General features: G+C 35.6%; 1 protein-coding gene across 1 annotated transcript in view; it reads left to right on the top strand.

The window, feature by feature from the left end:
• The window catches only part of NEK10 (NIMA-related kinase 10), a 95179-nt gene that overhangs the window by 174 nt on the left and 81991 nt on the right, over positions 1-13014 (top strand). The window contains exons 2-12 of the mRNA XM_010139251.1: positions 301-361; positions 1428-1558; positions 2052-2150; positions 5464-5548; positions 6001-6042; positions 7711-7789; positions 8137-8204; positions 9268-9347; positions 10495-10581; positions 11929-12153; positions 12622-12761. Of these exons, the coding sequence (XP_010137553.1) occupies positions 301-361; positions 1428-1558; positions 2052-2150; positions 5464-5548; positions 6001-6042; positions 7711-7789; positions 8137-8204; positions 9268-9347; positions 10495-10581; positions 11929-12153; positions 12622-12761 (1097 nt within the window). The remainder of the gene's footprint in view (positions 1-300; positions 362-1427; positions 1559-2051; positions 2151-5463; positions 5549-6000; positions 6043-7710; positions 7790-8136; positions 8205-9267; positions 9348-10494; positions 10582-11928; positions 12154-12621; positions 12762-13014) is intronic.

Genomic DNA, 13014 nt, shown 5'->3' with positions numbered 1-13014 from the left:
AAATTCAGCAGGACCCATGTGGAATTTGCACTGGCTGCCAAAGCTGAATGCTTAATTTGAAATGCAGTATAAACATGACGACCGTTACTCTGGTCACAAAGTTTATTTACACCTTTGTTGATCTGAGGCATTCTGGAGAAGCTATACCTTCTTCTGTTCACGAAATGGGGACACTAGGCAACACGAGAAAACTTTATGCTTTGTCAGTAGCATTTTTGCTTGTTGACCTTCTTTACTCTTACAGGAGTATTTTTATGTAACTATTAACGCATATATATATGCTGTTATGTTTTATCCTAGGGATTATTCTCATCTTAAAAGACTACACTCTCTCCTAAATGTTCATTCAAGGAACCAACAGGTATTTTTCAATAACTATTGTTAAACATGATCTAGGACTGTCCTAGTCGTAAGTAATGGTGATTATGGTTTGTGTGTATCTTTTTTTTTTGGAGGGGGGAAAGTGTTAGAGCTGCCTGTGGGACATATCCGATTTGGAAAAGATGAAAGGATGAAACTGACACACTTCCCATCCTACTCTGCCATAATTTTTATTTTAATAGGAAAAAATTGCTTTGTTTTCTATCTTGAGCAGGTTTTATCCAGCTATTGTTGCATATAGTCAAGTAGCCTAACAGATTTGTTTTCTTCCATGCTTTTCCATAATGTCATGAGACGGTAGGCTTAAAGGTGTGTAAGTAAGTCACAACATGACTAATTTAAAATTTAAAATAAGATCAGCATTTTAACCAATAAACAATTCGTCTTTGGAGAGCAACACTTCAGCTGAAAATTTCAGGTCATAAATATCAGTGCACGAAGCTAACCAGACACAGTAAAATTTCCTTCACCTCAGCTCACTTAGCGAAGCTTGTATTTGCTATTTGAAGCGAAGAAAACCAACACATGATGATGGGTGTGAGTCCTTGGAATGCCAGAACATTTTCTCCCTTTCTGTTCTGTACAAAAAGTATGACAAGATAACTTAGGGATTCATCCGTGCGAGATAGGAATTAGGCACTGCCTTTCTGGATAGAGGCATGGAATTGCTTCTGAGCAGAAAGCTGAAACATCCAAGTTCTTACAACCTAAAAAGAATAGGAAGGCTGTGCAATTGTAGAAGTGGGATGCGTAAGGGGTATAGACAATGAGAGTGGGTGGCAGATACTATTAAGTTTTACTATTACAAATTTCAAAAGATGCTGTTCTTCGCATTTTATATATCTCTCTGTATGTTTTCCAGCCTTGCTTTGCATCAGTTTTCTACCATGTCAGTTTTGTTTTGTGTAGTGTGTGTATCTATAATGGCAAGTTATGTATCCAAAGTTCAAGTCAGAACTTGAGAAAAGGTACTTCAGCTTGATAACATTCTTCTAGAACTTAAGATGCTGTGCTTGCTTCATGAGTACTATCCCTTTCCTCCTTAGCTTCCATCTGTACATTGTGAAGGTGGTCAAACCAGTGTGACAAGAGCTTGGAAAAACATCAAAAGCAATGAACAAAAACCCCATGGTCAATGGCAAGAATCAACAGAAGCTGTTGAGCTTGAAAATTTTAGGTGAAAAAAAAAAAGCTAATATGATGACATATCTCTGAACGTCTCTGTGTATTTAAAGCTTGTTGAGGTGTTGAAGGCATTTATATTTGTACTTATGTCCAATACTTGTACTTCCATGTTAACCACTATCTGAGATACGAATTATGTATTTTTAACTTTGTAAATGTAACTGTTAATGTTCCTGCCTTTGTAAGTTCCAGACATGTGCTCCCACTCCGCAGTGTACTGTTGAGAGTTAATGTAGTAAATTTAAATAATGTAACGGTTTCTTTATTTGGAAAGCTTTTGTTATACCATTATAATAGTCCTAAACTATGCGTAAGACAGATTGTTCTTCCAACTGTTAATGGCTGTAAATCTGAAATTGTGTTATTCCATAGTAACTGTTGATAAGATATTTCTTAATTTTTCTTGTTAAGTTTTGGGCATTTAAAATCATCTTGTGGCAAGATAATCAGCAATTCAGCATTTTTCTTTTCTTTTTCCTCATTAGCATGACCTACAAGAATGAGAGAAGTTTTAGCAAACATCCTAAACATAAGCTGTTTCAAGAGATCTTTACAGCTTTAGTTAAGAACAGACTTACTTGCAGGTCAGTATATTGAACGTATTCATATCCAAGAAGGGTCACTCTTTCTTGCCTTAAGCGAGGAACCAAGACGCATGGATGATATTTCATATTGTTTCAGCAATATATACAGCATTTATGTTTCAAGAACAGACCTCTGTGTGGAAACTACCAGCTTCACATCTCTGCATAAACTCAGCTTTAAACAGTCACTTCTGTATTAGCTTTGAAGACGGAATGCTTGGGTTAGCGGGACAAAAGAAGTAAGGATATGGTATATGACAAAACTTAGAGGACCAAAATTTTAAGAGCGGCTGAGCTTTCTTGATCATTTGTCCATATCCCATATCCGCAAACTGTAGTTTCCTAATTTCATTTTTATTTTACTGATTTTATTTGCATTTTCTGGACTGCTGCCTTTATATAGAAAGGTCAGCAGCTTTCCAAAAATTCAGATGAGTTTGTGCTACTCATTTATTTGTACTCATTTGCTACTCATTTATTTGTGTGTGTGTGTATAACAGGATTAGAAGGGGAAAACCCTTTCTTATGCTACTCTCATTTGAGCGAGGAAAAAATGCAAGACCTTAAAAAAAGTAAGTGGTGTCAGAGAAAGACATTTTCTGAAAGAAAGAATGTGTTTTTCAGGATTTTTTTTCCTATGCACCACTCCAGTTCCTTTTCAAAGCCTAAGAACATTTTCTAAAAAAAAAATCTTAAGAATCTTAAGTGGTACAAGAGCTTAAAGAAGGAATCCTAGAGCATTTAAAGGTATTAATGTGTAACTGCTACAATTTACATAAGAAACTAAAAACTATGAAAAATTTCACATAGTTTGCTTAGACTGCTTTTCAAAACTAACTAGGGAACTAAAGAGTCCATCTTTGATTATCTAAATCATCATCATGGCTTGGCTTCGCGAACAAAGATTTGGGAAGGGTTTTCCGCATGCTTCCTGCAAGCGCGCTGATGGCTGAAAAGACCAATTCAGGATATACCCTTCAGGCCTGCGCGATGGATTTTTAGGTGAAGCGCAGCGTGCGCGGAACTGGCTCCACCCTTTACACCTGAGGTTCATCTGCCAGGGCCTAGCGAGCCTGGACGGTGACAGCGAAGTCCTCAGGTCGTAGGATTGGTTAGAGTGTCCTTCTCTTAGATGATGGATGCCTTACAAGGCTAAACGAGCTCCATCTGCCCGGGTTTGGAGTCAGAGTTGTCCTTCTCCTAGGATGGTTGCCCGAAGGCTAGTGAGCCCATCCTGCCCGTGGACACACTTTGTCTGACCCTTCAGTTGAGATCCGTCTGGCTTGGGAGACCCCACTGGAGGCACATGCCACCACCAGCACAGCTCTCGACCTCACAAGGGCACGCAAGCTCCTTCCCCTCGGCAAAGGGAAGAGATTATCTAAGTAGCAGTGATTTTAAGACAGATCGTTTAAGTGATTTGTAAATCTGGTACCTCTTTTTTTGCAAGTGAACTTTATTATCTCAGTACCTACCAGTGGGAAATCAGTGGCTCAGCTTCATTTGCCAAAAATCATTCTGTCTTCCCAAGTTCTGTTCTTACGCAGTAGCATTCCTAGCTCATATTTTGGTTTTTGTTTTCTTTGGTATTTGTTGGTGATGAGACAGCAAAACCAGCCTATTGTATTAAAACTGAGACCACCAATGTAAGTTAATGAAACAAACATATATTAGTAGGTATGTAAAACCCGTAGGGTAAGTCCAGCTACAAAGGTGATTTAATTGGCCTTTGTACATCTTTTACAATGTCTGTGATGATGTCCTCTCTTTGGAACTGCCATTGCATTGTGTCAGAACCTTAGAAACTGTTGCCTTGATTTGCATTACATACTTCTGCTGGCATAACTGTCTTGGTTGAAGAATCACACCCGCTTACTGATGTCACTGCATCGGCAGAAGTCCTGGTTGGAGGTAGTTCTGTTGACAAGAAGGCTGTGATCAGCTTAGTTTAAGTAGGGTGGGTTAGCACTATAACTAAACAGGCAGAAAAAATCCTGCTGGCATATGCTGGATATATACTAGGTTGTCTAGTAATGTGTATTGTAAATGACACTATAGCAGAAGAGGCTCTCAAATGTTAGCCAGACTCAGAGAATTACTGTCCCTGCTTGGAAATGTGACAGAGGTGTTGCTCCATTAAAGAAACTAATTTCTGTCAAGAGTCGAAACTTTCTGGAAGAATAACTTTGTAGAACCACCATGGAAATGATCTTCAGGCCACTTTAAGATCTGACCTACAAATTTTGCCTACAGGTATATGGTTACTGTTTCCTTTCCATGAAAGTTTTGTGCTGTTCTGATGTGGCCAATTACAGAATCATAATGAAAAGTAGCATTACTTTGGGCAGAATTTTGGCACAGAATGGCTGAAATTTTGTTAGTATCTGTTGGTGAAACATTTATTTTTATTAAAATATTTGTAGTTATTGGCATCATTCCCAACTGCAAATGGTAAGAGGAGAAAAGAACTACCATGTTCTGTAGACTTCTTCCATTCCTTGGAAACCTGCCTAGATGCTACAGATTCTGTCCTCTCAGTTAAAACAAAACCAAGAACAGCACTGCAAAGATATCCATCCAATTTTAGGTTTATTTTAAACAGGAAGGTGGGGATATATGCCTTCAACAGGTAATGGAAATAGTGATTCTGTTACTGGTATTTTATGTGGGGTTACTGCCCCTGGAATTTTTTGTGCACATCTGAGTTGTGTTTTCTGCCAAGTCTTGTGCTGGGAAATTGTGTGGAGAAATATAAAAGATGAAGTTATATTTGGAAGTATAATCAAGAACATTTAAACTAAATAACAAATTATTCCAAGGACTAATAGAGTTTTGAAAACCCAGGATATATTATGATAATACAAAAAAATATTTCAAATCTAACTATTTTTATTTCTGTAGCACCCATGTTTTTACTAAAGTTTATTTCATGCACTGAAGTCTGATGTGTGGTTTCTCAGTGATTTGGCCTGTTTGGGCCTTGATCCACTTGAAGTAAGTTTATGTCAAAGCGTGATCAATTTGTGATGAGAGATAAGCACATACTTTCCCACATCAGTTCAGGATAATGATCAGCCATCACTCAGTGATAATGAGTGATTGCTGGCAATATTTATAAAATGAAATAAATTTATTTAAAGCTGTTACTGTGTTTCAGTACAAATGATATTGAAAGTTCTATAGTATAGTATCCTGTACAGCTGTTGTAGGTCACTAATCTTCTAGTCAATTGATTCCTGAATCAAAGAGCTTTATTTGTTTTAACACTTCTTAAAACCTTATTTGGTTTGTGTTTTGAATGTTTCTTTTACAGGGAGTGGGTTAATCAAGCTCCATCCATCCATTTTCTTAGAGTATTAATCTGCCTGAGATTATTAATAAGAGATCCATTCTATCAGGTCAGTGTGTCAAAGTTTTGTTTCTTGCTTGGTTAAGAGAATGGATGCAAGCGTGATGCATGCGAGTTGTGTTGGTGCATGTTTATAGAAACGTGCATTCTTACAGATGCACGCTTATTACATGCATGTGCTATTATAGTGGTAATTCATAGAAATAAGCCTCAGACATCTGTTAAGATATTTGTTTTCGTCTCTTTCTTTTCTAAGTCTTCCAAAGCTTATAATGTTTTTCCAGTTTAGAACTTACCTCTGTGTTTTTATTTATTTACTTATAATAAGTAATTTTGAACTCTGAAGGTTCTAAGCATCCTCATAATCCATTGTCTTGGATCACTGGAGTTAAGGTTTCTCAGCATTCGTAACAAACATAGTATTTATATTCTAGTGTTCTCTCATTCTAGTGTTTTCTGTATTTTGACTCAACTTTTAATTTGTTTTAAATTTTATTTTAGGAAATGCTCCACAGCTTGGGCGGGATTGAATATCTAGCTCAGGTAGAATTCCTTATAGTGCCTTTGTCCATTACATTGCATGTCAGTTTATTATGATTAGAATGAAAAACACTGTAAAAAGCAATGTACATATATTCTTCGTTTATGGAAAGAATCAAAGAAATGAGTCTGTTCCTCTGTTTGCATGTAAGCAGTTGGTGTCTGCTAGTCTACAAAGCAATTGTCCGTATACTTCAGCAGCGTTAACCCAGGCCTTCAAGTTAGAGAATTAACAAATGCTTCCTGAAGTGGGAGAAAGATTAGAGAAGTCAACACAATTGGTTCAATGAAAAGACACTGTAGACTTTTGAAGGAAGATGAATAAAGTCACCTTAAACTGTAGCAAATGACTTTTCAAAGATAAAAACATTGTTTCAGAATGTTGAACTGGTTTAAATTTGGGGACTACAGTACTTTTGCTTTACTCAACATTATTGATAACTTTAATCAACATTATTGATAACTGACTACTGTATTGTCATTGCTCTCTGTTAATGCTGCTTTACTCCTAATACTTGTTCATCAGTGCCAACTTAGCAGTGAGACGTGATGTATCTTGAATATCTTTGAAATTGTTGAGAGTTTTCTTTCCAGAAAAGAATCAAAATTTTTATAACAGATGTGTTTCTAGAATGCAGTCATCGTTCATTAATTGATATTTATGGCACCACATGCATTTCAAAGAACCAGTAGTGTGCTATGAGCCCTAATGGTCCCTTTTTAAATGTTCCTAAAGCTGAAGGAGTTCAAGATGATTAGTTTCTAATGGATATAGTTCCCACAGGAACTGCTTGGCATTTTCCAGTGTTGCATGTAGAAAACACTAATGAAATTATTATTGCCAGTATTGCTTTGCATAGGAGCATCTTCCTCATGTGAGTTTTCTTTTTAAATTAGGTGCTACTACTGTTCTAGGCTGTCTATACCATCTGCTTGAAACTGCCATAGCTTCCCTATACGATGTTCTGGAAATTTCAAAATGCCACCCTATGTAAGACCAATATATAAGTGATACCAAGAATCATATAGTGATCTTGTGTAACTAACAAATGTTAATTCCTTGTAGTATTTCTCATTTCCTGGAAAAATATTTGACCAGGAAGTTATTACGGTTATTAAAAAAGATTGACCATCATTTCCCAGCAGTTGGCTATGTCTGAAGGAAAAACAAACAAACAAACAAAAAAACCTAACAAAAAATGCCAAAATCCCATCCTGAAGTTGTGTAGGTGGTGTAGAGTCTGAGCCTAACAGCTGTGTGGACTGAAGGTCCATCTGGCTGTTCCAAAGAGTGGCCAATAGTAGATGCTGAAGGAAAGATTTGAAAGCAGAAGCACGAAGTGCTAATTCTCTAGAAAACTGTTATCAGTCTCTAGCAGCTTGCAAAGAAAGGAATTTTGGCCATAGGAGTAGTGTTGTTGTATTTGACAGTCTCCAGTGGATCTTCCTCTTGTGAAATTTTACACTTGCTTTTTGAAGTCTTATGCTGCCAAGATCTCTTCTGTTCCCAGATAAGTTTTACAGCCAAACTATGTAGGATGTTGCAGAGTTACCTTTTACATGAAACAGATGCACCACCTACCGGCTATGCACCTTCTGTGCACACTACATTTATCAATTCTTGAATATTTATTTTTAATAGTATCGTTTATTTCCCCCCCTCCTATGTAGTACATGGAAACAGTAACAAATGGCTATCTTGATTATGGAGAAGAGCGGCATAATGTAGACAAATTGGTCAACATGACATGTAAGTGTTACAGCTTATTATAAGGGCCCTTAGAACTTTCTGTGTGAGGCTTAAAATGTTCAGATGTTGAACAATGTTGAGATGGTAATTATGTAAGATATTACTAGATTCATTGTAGTCATCATCATGAGTAAAAACTGAAATTGCTGTGGAAAAGCACATCTTGTTTTTGTAAAGAAGTAATATTTCTTTGAGAAACTAGTACTTCTTTATGCAATGAAATAGAGTAAAATGAGCTAGTTGCGGTTCAAAGAACTTTTTCAGTGTTTTGCTTTATTATTTGATTACTAAAATAAAAAATATTAAGTGGTAAAGCTTCAATTTATGTGACTTCCTTTGTTCCACAGACATTTTCCAGAAGCTTGCTGCTGTTAAAGACCAGAGAGAATGGGTTATAGCAAGTGGAGCACATAAAGTAAGTGCTTTATAAAATTTCTATTTATAATCAATTAGCTACTTAACCACGACTTTTTTTTTCAGATTTGATCTAGGTGGCAGTAAGCTCTTTAAGTTGTCAAGCTTGTAAAGTAGGATAATCTCAGTTCTCTGTTTTGCAGATATATTAGTAGCATTATAAAAAGTATTTCTCGTACATGAGTTAATTGGCCGGATGCATGGTTGTTGGTTTGAGATAAATAGGTCTTAATTGTTCGGGCTAAACTCATTCCTGTAAAAATTTACACTGTTTATACTGTCCTGAGCTACATCTAACCATGATATATATTGTTTTATATAATTCAAAAATAGAAATGTATTTTTATTTATATTTTAATATAAATTTCTGCTGTGATTGTTCACTTATAAAGTATTCTGCATCTAAATGCAACAGTTTCAACCTAGACAGTGACAACTTAGACATACCTTGCTATACATTACTGTCAGTTTAAGGATCTATACTGAATCATTGCAGATTTGTGGCCAAACCAAGAAACAGTGGAGATCAAGATCAATATTAATTTGTGCTTCTGATTCTATTATGCTGCAGTAAAACACTGGCAGTTGTGATAAAATAGTATCAGACATCTTATTTTTAGAGAATCTAGACAAATACAAAGTTTACTTTGTTACGAATCTTTTACAGGATATATGCAGGGCCTTAAATTACATACTGCATTGTTTAAGCTGAAAATTAACTGTTTTCTTCAGGAGGTCTTGATTTAGAGTTCTGAAGTGTTTCACACGGGAACAGATTTTTACAATGGTATATTAAGTTGGACAGATGCTTTTGAGGTCAAGAGAGACGCTAACTGCAGTTTGAGAAGAAACATCCTTGCTTGTCCTGTCTGGGTGTATTCTAAAACTTTATGTGTGTATTTAAGTGTAATTAACATGTACTTTAAGCGTACCTAAGTCTTTTAGTGTATTGTGTAAGGATTTGGTATCTTAATTTTGACTTTCCAATAAAGAACTCTGTATGTCTTTGAGTTGTAACAGAAAAGAGTATAATTTATATTTATTTGACTTGTTTCATTTTCCAGACCTTAGTAAATTTGTTATCTGCCAGAGACAGCAATGTGCTTTTGGGTGCTCTCCTTGCTCTGACCAGCCTAGCGGAAAGGTAGGTTCAACTTAATGTGCTGTAGTTCACTGTAAACTTTGTAAAGTTATCTCTTGATGCAGTATTAAAACTGGTGTTTGTGAGGAAGACTTCATTTTTTCAAAATGAGGCCTTGTTCTGTGAAGGTTTAGGAAGTGTGCTTAATTTTATACTGAAACAGTAGAAACTAAGTAGAAGGTTTGGTCCTCGCAGCAGACTTCTTGTTCATGTGGAGAACTTGGCAAGACCGAGTGATGAAATGTCTCTTTGCAATCCCTATTCAGGGTTCTGAAATTCTTACTGAATTCCTGCATATGAAAATCTTTTGTGCCGAGCTTCATACTGAAGTGTCCCACAATAAGCAGCAAGAGAATTGTTCTGTGTCGTAAATAATGAATGCATATATGCAAATTCATGTATATATATCCTCTCTTCACTAATGACTCTTTTAAATAAAGACACTATTTTTCTTGGTATGGAGGGAAAAAAAGGAAAAGGAAGATACAACATCTTTCATCTTTAATGGTTTTATAGAAGAAAAGCTTCGTTATTGTTCTGCTGACTTCCAGATTTGTATAACTGTTTTATCTTATCTTTTAAATGAAAAATTGTAAGGAAAATTATAAAACTGAAGGGACCAGACACAATTTGTTCACATCAGTAAAAATTTAATTTACTAAGCTTTATCTGGATTTTTTCTTTTCCCAGATTAATTTCATTTTATTTCAGTGTAATTTTTAATTTAAATGATGTAGTACATACATTTTCAACTTCTATTTAACTTTCTTCACAGAATTAAATGCATTACATTAGCACTGGACAAGAAAGTGTTTGGAGTATTTTGCAAATATTCATGGAAATTGTTGTTGATTCTAATCAATTGTACCTAATTTGCTCAATTTCTGGTGTGAAACAAATTAAATACATTTGTGTCTTTACTTTTATGCATTCACATTTACTTTTTTTGTGCTGGGAAAATTGGAAATTGTTGCATTGTCACTTTTGACCCAGAATATTTTTGTGGTTTTAAAAATTTGTGTGAACAATATGATATTATTACTTGATAAAAAATAATTGGTCAAATGTATAAGGAGGGAGGCTGAAGAGCAATGTGGTTTTTTTCATATAATTTAATTTGATATAAATGCCAGGAATAACCAATTTCTAGTCCAGAATGTAGGGAGAAGATCAGTGAGCTCACCATTGTTGAGAACTTGCTGGTGATATTACATGAATACGATTTGCTTTCTAAAAGGTGAGATTAATCCTGTTAAAATATATTTTGACTTTTTGATTTAGGGACATGCTTATTTAGAGGAATTAGGTAAAGTTCTGACACCTATGTGTTTTCAGTCAGATATTGATATAGCAAAATCTTTTCTAGTGGTTTTGTTAGAATCTGTCTCCTCTTTGTCCACTGGTGGCCTACACTGCAGCGCAAATAAATTGCAAAGTTACCATAAAGTGATAGCAGTTGCTTTTCTTGTGCATCTCTCTTTTTTCCTGGCAGATGTAAGTGGTTAGATGGAAAGCATGCTGAACCCTGACAGTTCCTGGGATGCCCAGTGTAAACTAGTCAAATTGCCAGCCTGCCTAGCTGTTGTAGTTTATGCCAGAGGTTGGGTCAGACCCCACACACCTCCAAGCAGAAAATCCTAAGGGTTGCTTCAGTTCTTTAAATGTCCTTTCATCTCAGCTAAGGCTGCTAAGTGGACATAGTATATCTGCAATTCAGTAAGAAACCAAAAGACTCTCAAAGTTGTTAACATGTCACTTATCCTATCACTTTGAAAATTCTAAAGAGATTTTTTAAATTTCATGCTTAATTATTTTGCACATGTAAATTATTTTACATATGACTAGAGATAAACAAATTGAAGATTTTATTTAGTTTCTGGGTTTGAAATTATTTAGATTATATGTAAACCAAAAGTTTGTTCTAAAAACTGGAATTTGAATGTAGACAGGAAGCTAATTAAGAGTAATTTTGAATTCAGCTATGAATCTGAATCAATATGTTTCCTCAAACCACATATGTGGCTTTTTTGCTTCAAGTGGAAATGGAATTCCCTAACCATATTTTCTATGGAAATCCAGCTTAAACGGAGTAAAGTTAGCGAAAATCATGTATAAACCTTTTAAATGATATATTCTATCCTTTTTCTAAACAAAATGTTCAAGCCTGGAGGAGAATCACGATTATTTGTGGAGATATTCTAATTCCACAGATGGACTTTACAAGTTCATGCCGTCAATGCTAGTTGTACTGCTAATGCTGTTAACAGGAAGGTGGTACCGTGGATGACTGCAGTCCAGCTGGCCACCTCCATCCTGGCCGTGTATGCGTGGCTGCCTATGCTGACAGTCAAACTCAGTGTAAATATAATTTCATCCCTTGTGAAAATTTGCACCACCACCTCTTTCTTTTGTTTAAACAGTGACTTTAACCATTTTAGAGTGACTTTAAGCAGTCTTCTTTAACTTTTTGTAGAGGAGGTCTGTGTTCTTCCCTAAGCATTTGCTGTGTTTTTTTTCTCTTTGCTAACTGACAATGCAAAGTAACAATGGTGTTATTGTAAAATTTCTTGCTGATTTTTTTTAGGCTAACAGCAGAGTTGCTGCGTCTCCTGTGTGCAGAGTCACGAGTCAAAGAGCAAGTAAAAGTGTATGAAGGAGTTCCAGTTTTGCTCAGTTTACTCCATTCCGATCATATCAAACTTCTGTGGAGTATAGTTTGGATTCTGGTACAGGTTTGTGAAGATCCTGAGACTAGTGCAGAAATCCGCATTTGGGGTGGAATCAAGCAGCTCCTTCATATATTACAGGGGTAAGTTTTCAGTCCTTGACGTTGTGGCAATTATATGAGAGTCCCATATTTTGAGATATATTCGACCAAGTTCTATTATATCAAATAACATCTTTGTTTTGTTCAGCTGTATGGGACATCTGCAGAAATTAAAAGGCTATTTAGAACATAATGAGTAAGTGGGTTTTTTTTTTAGTTATGCATATTTCATTATTAAGGTGCTTTGCATATTTTCAGTGTATAAACTAACAATAGATCATAAATATATCATTACTGTCTACTTAGTTTGTTAATCAGACACCTATCTAGTGAGCTAGAATTGTGAATACGATGAATGCAGTAAAGGAATTTTATGTTTAAAGGCTTGTTTGCTTTTTCAGTGCATTAGGTAATTTAGTGAAAGAGATTTTCAGAACTTCAGAAATGGTTAACAACGATATGTTAACCTAGTTGTTTACACTGCAGTTTGTTCTTTTTTTTTTTTTTCAGAGAAAGAAATCTTGTTTCTGATCACTCTTCAGTTGGAAGTTTATCTAGCGCGAACGCAGCAGGGAGAATCCAACACCTTCATTTGGCAGATGATTTGTGTCCTGATGAGATGCAAGAAAATATTTTCTCACTTCAAGCAGGTGGTTTTATAAGGCCTAATCTGTTGTTATGTGTTTACTTACACTTGTGCAAAGGGATTAAAAATATTTCAAAATTGAAATTGTAAACTTTTATACCTGCTTTAGGCTGTAAGAACACCAAATCAAGTGTATTTATTTCCAAATGTACAATACCAGCACACACTTTCAAAAAGCACACTTTTTAAGAAAGAAGCAAAGGATAAAGTATTAAGTATATGGGAATCATATATATTTCTTCCACCTGTAAAAACAT

This window comes from Buceros rhinoceros, unplaced genomic scaffold (genome assembly GCF_000710305.1).
Source record: "Buceros rhinoceros silvestris isolate BGI_N320 unplaced genomic scaffold, ASM71030v1 scaffold3027, whole genome shotgun sequence".
Lineage (NCBI taxonomy): Eukaryota > Metazoa > Chordata > Aves > Bucerotiformes > Bucerotidae > Buceros > Buceros rhinoceros.
This window is presented reverse-complemented; position numbering and strand designations above follow the sequence as displayed.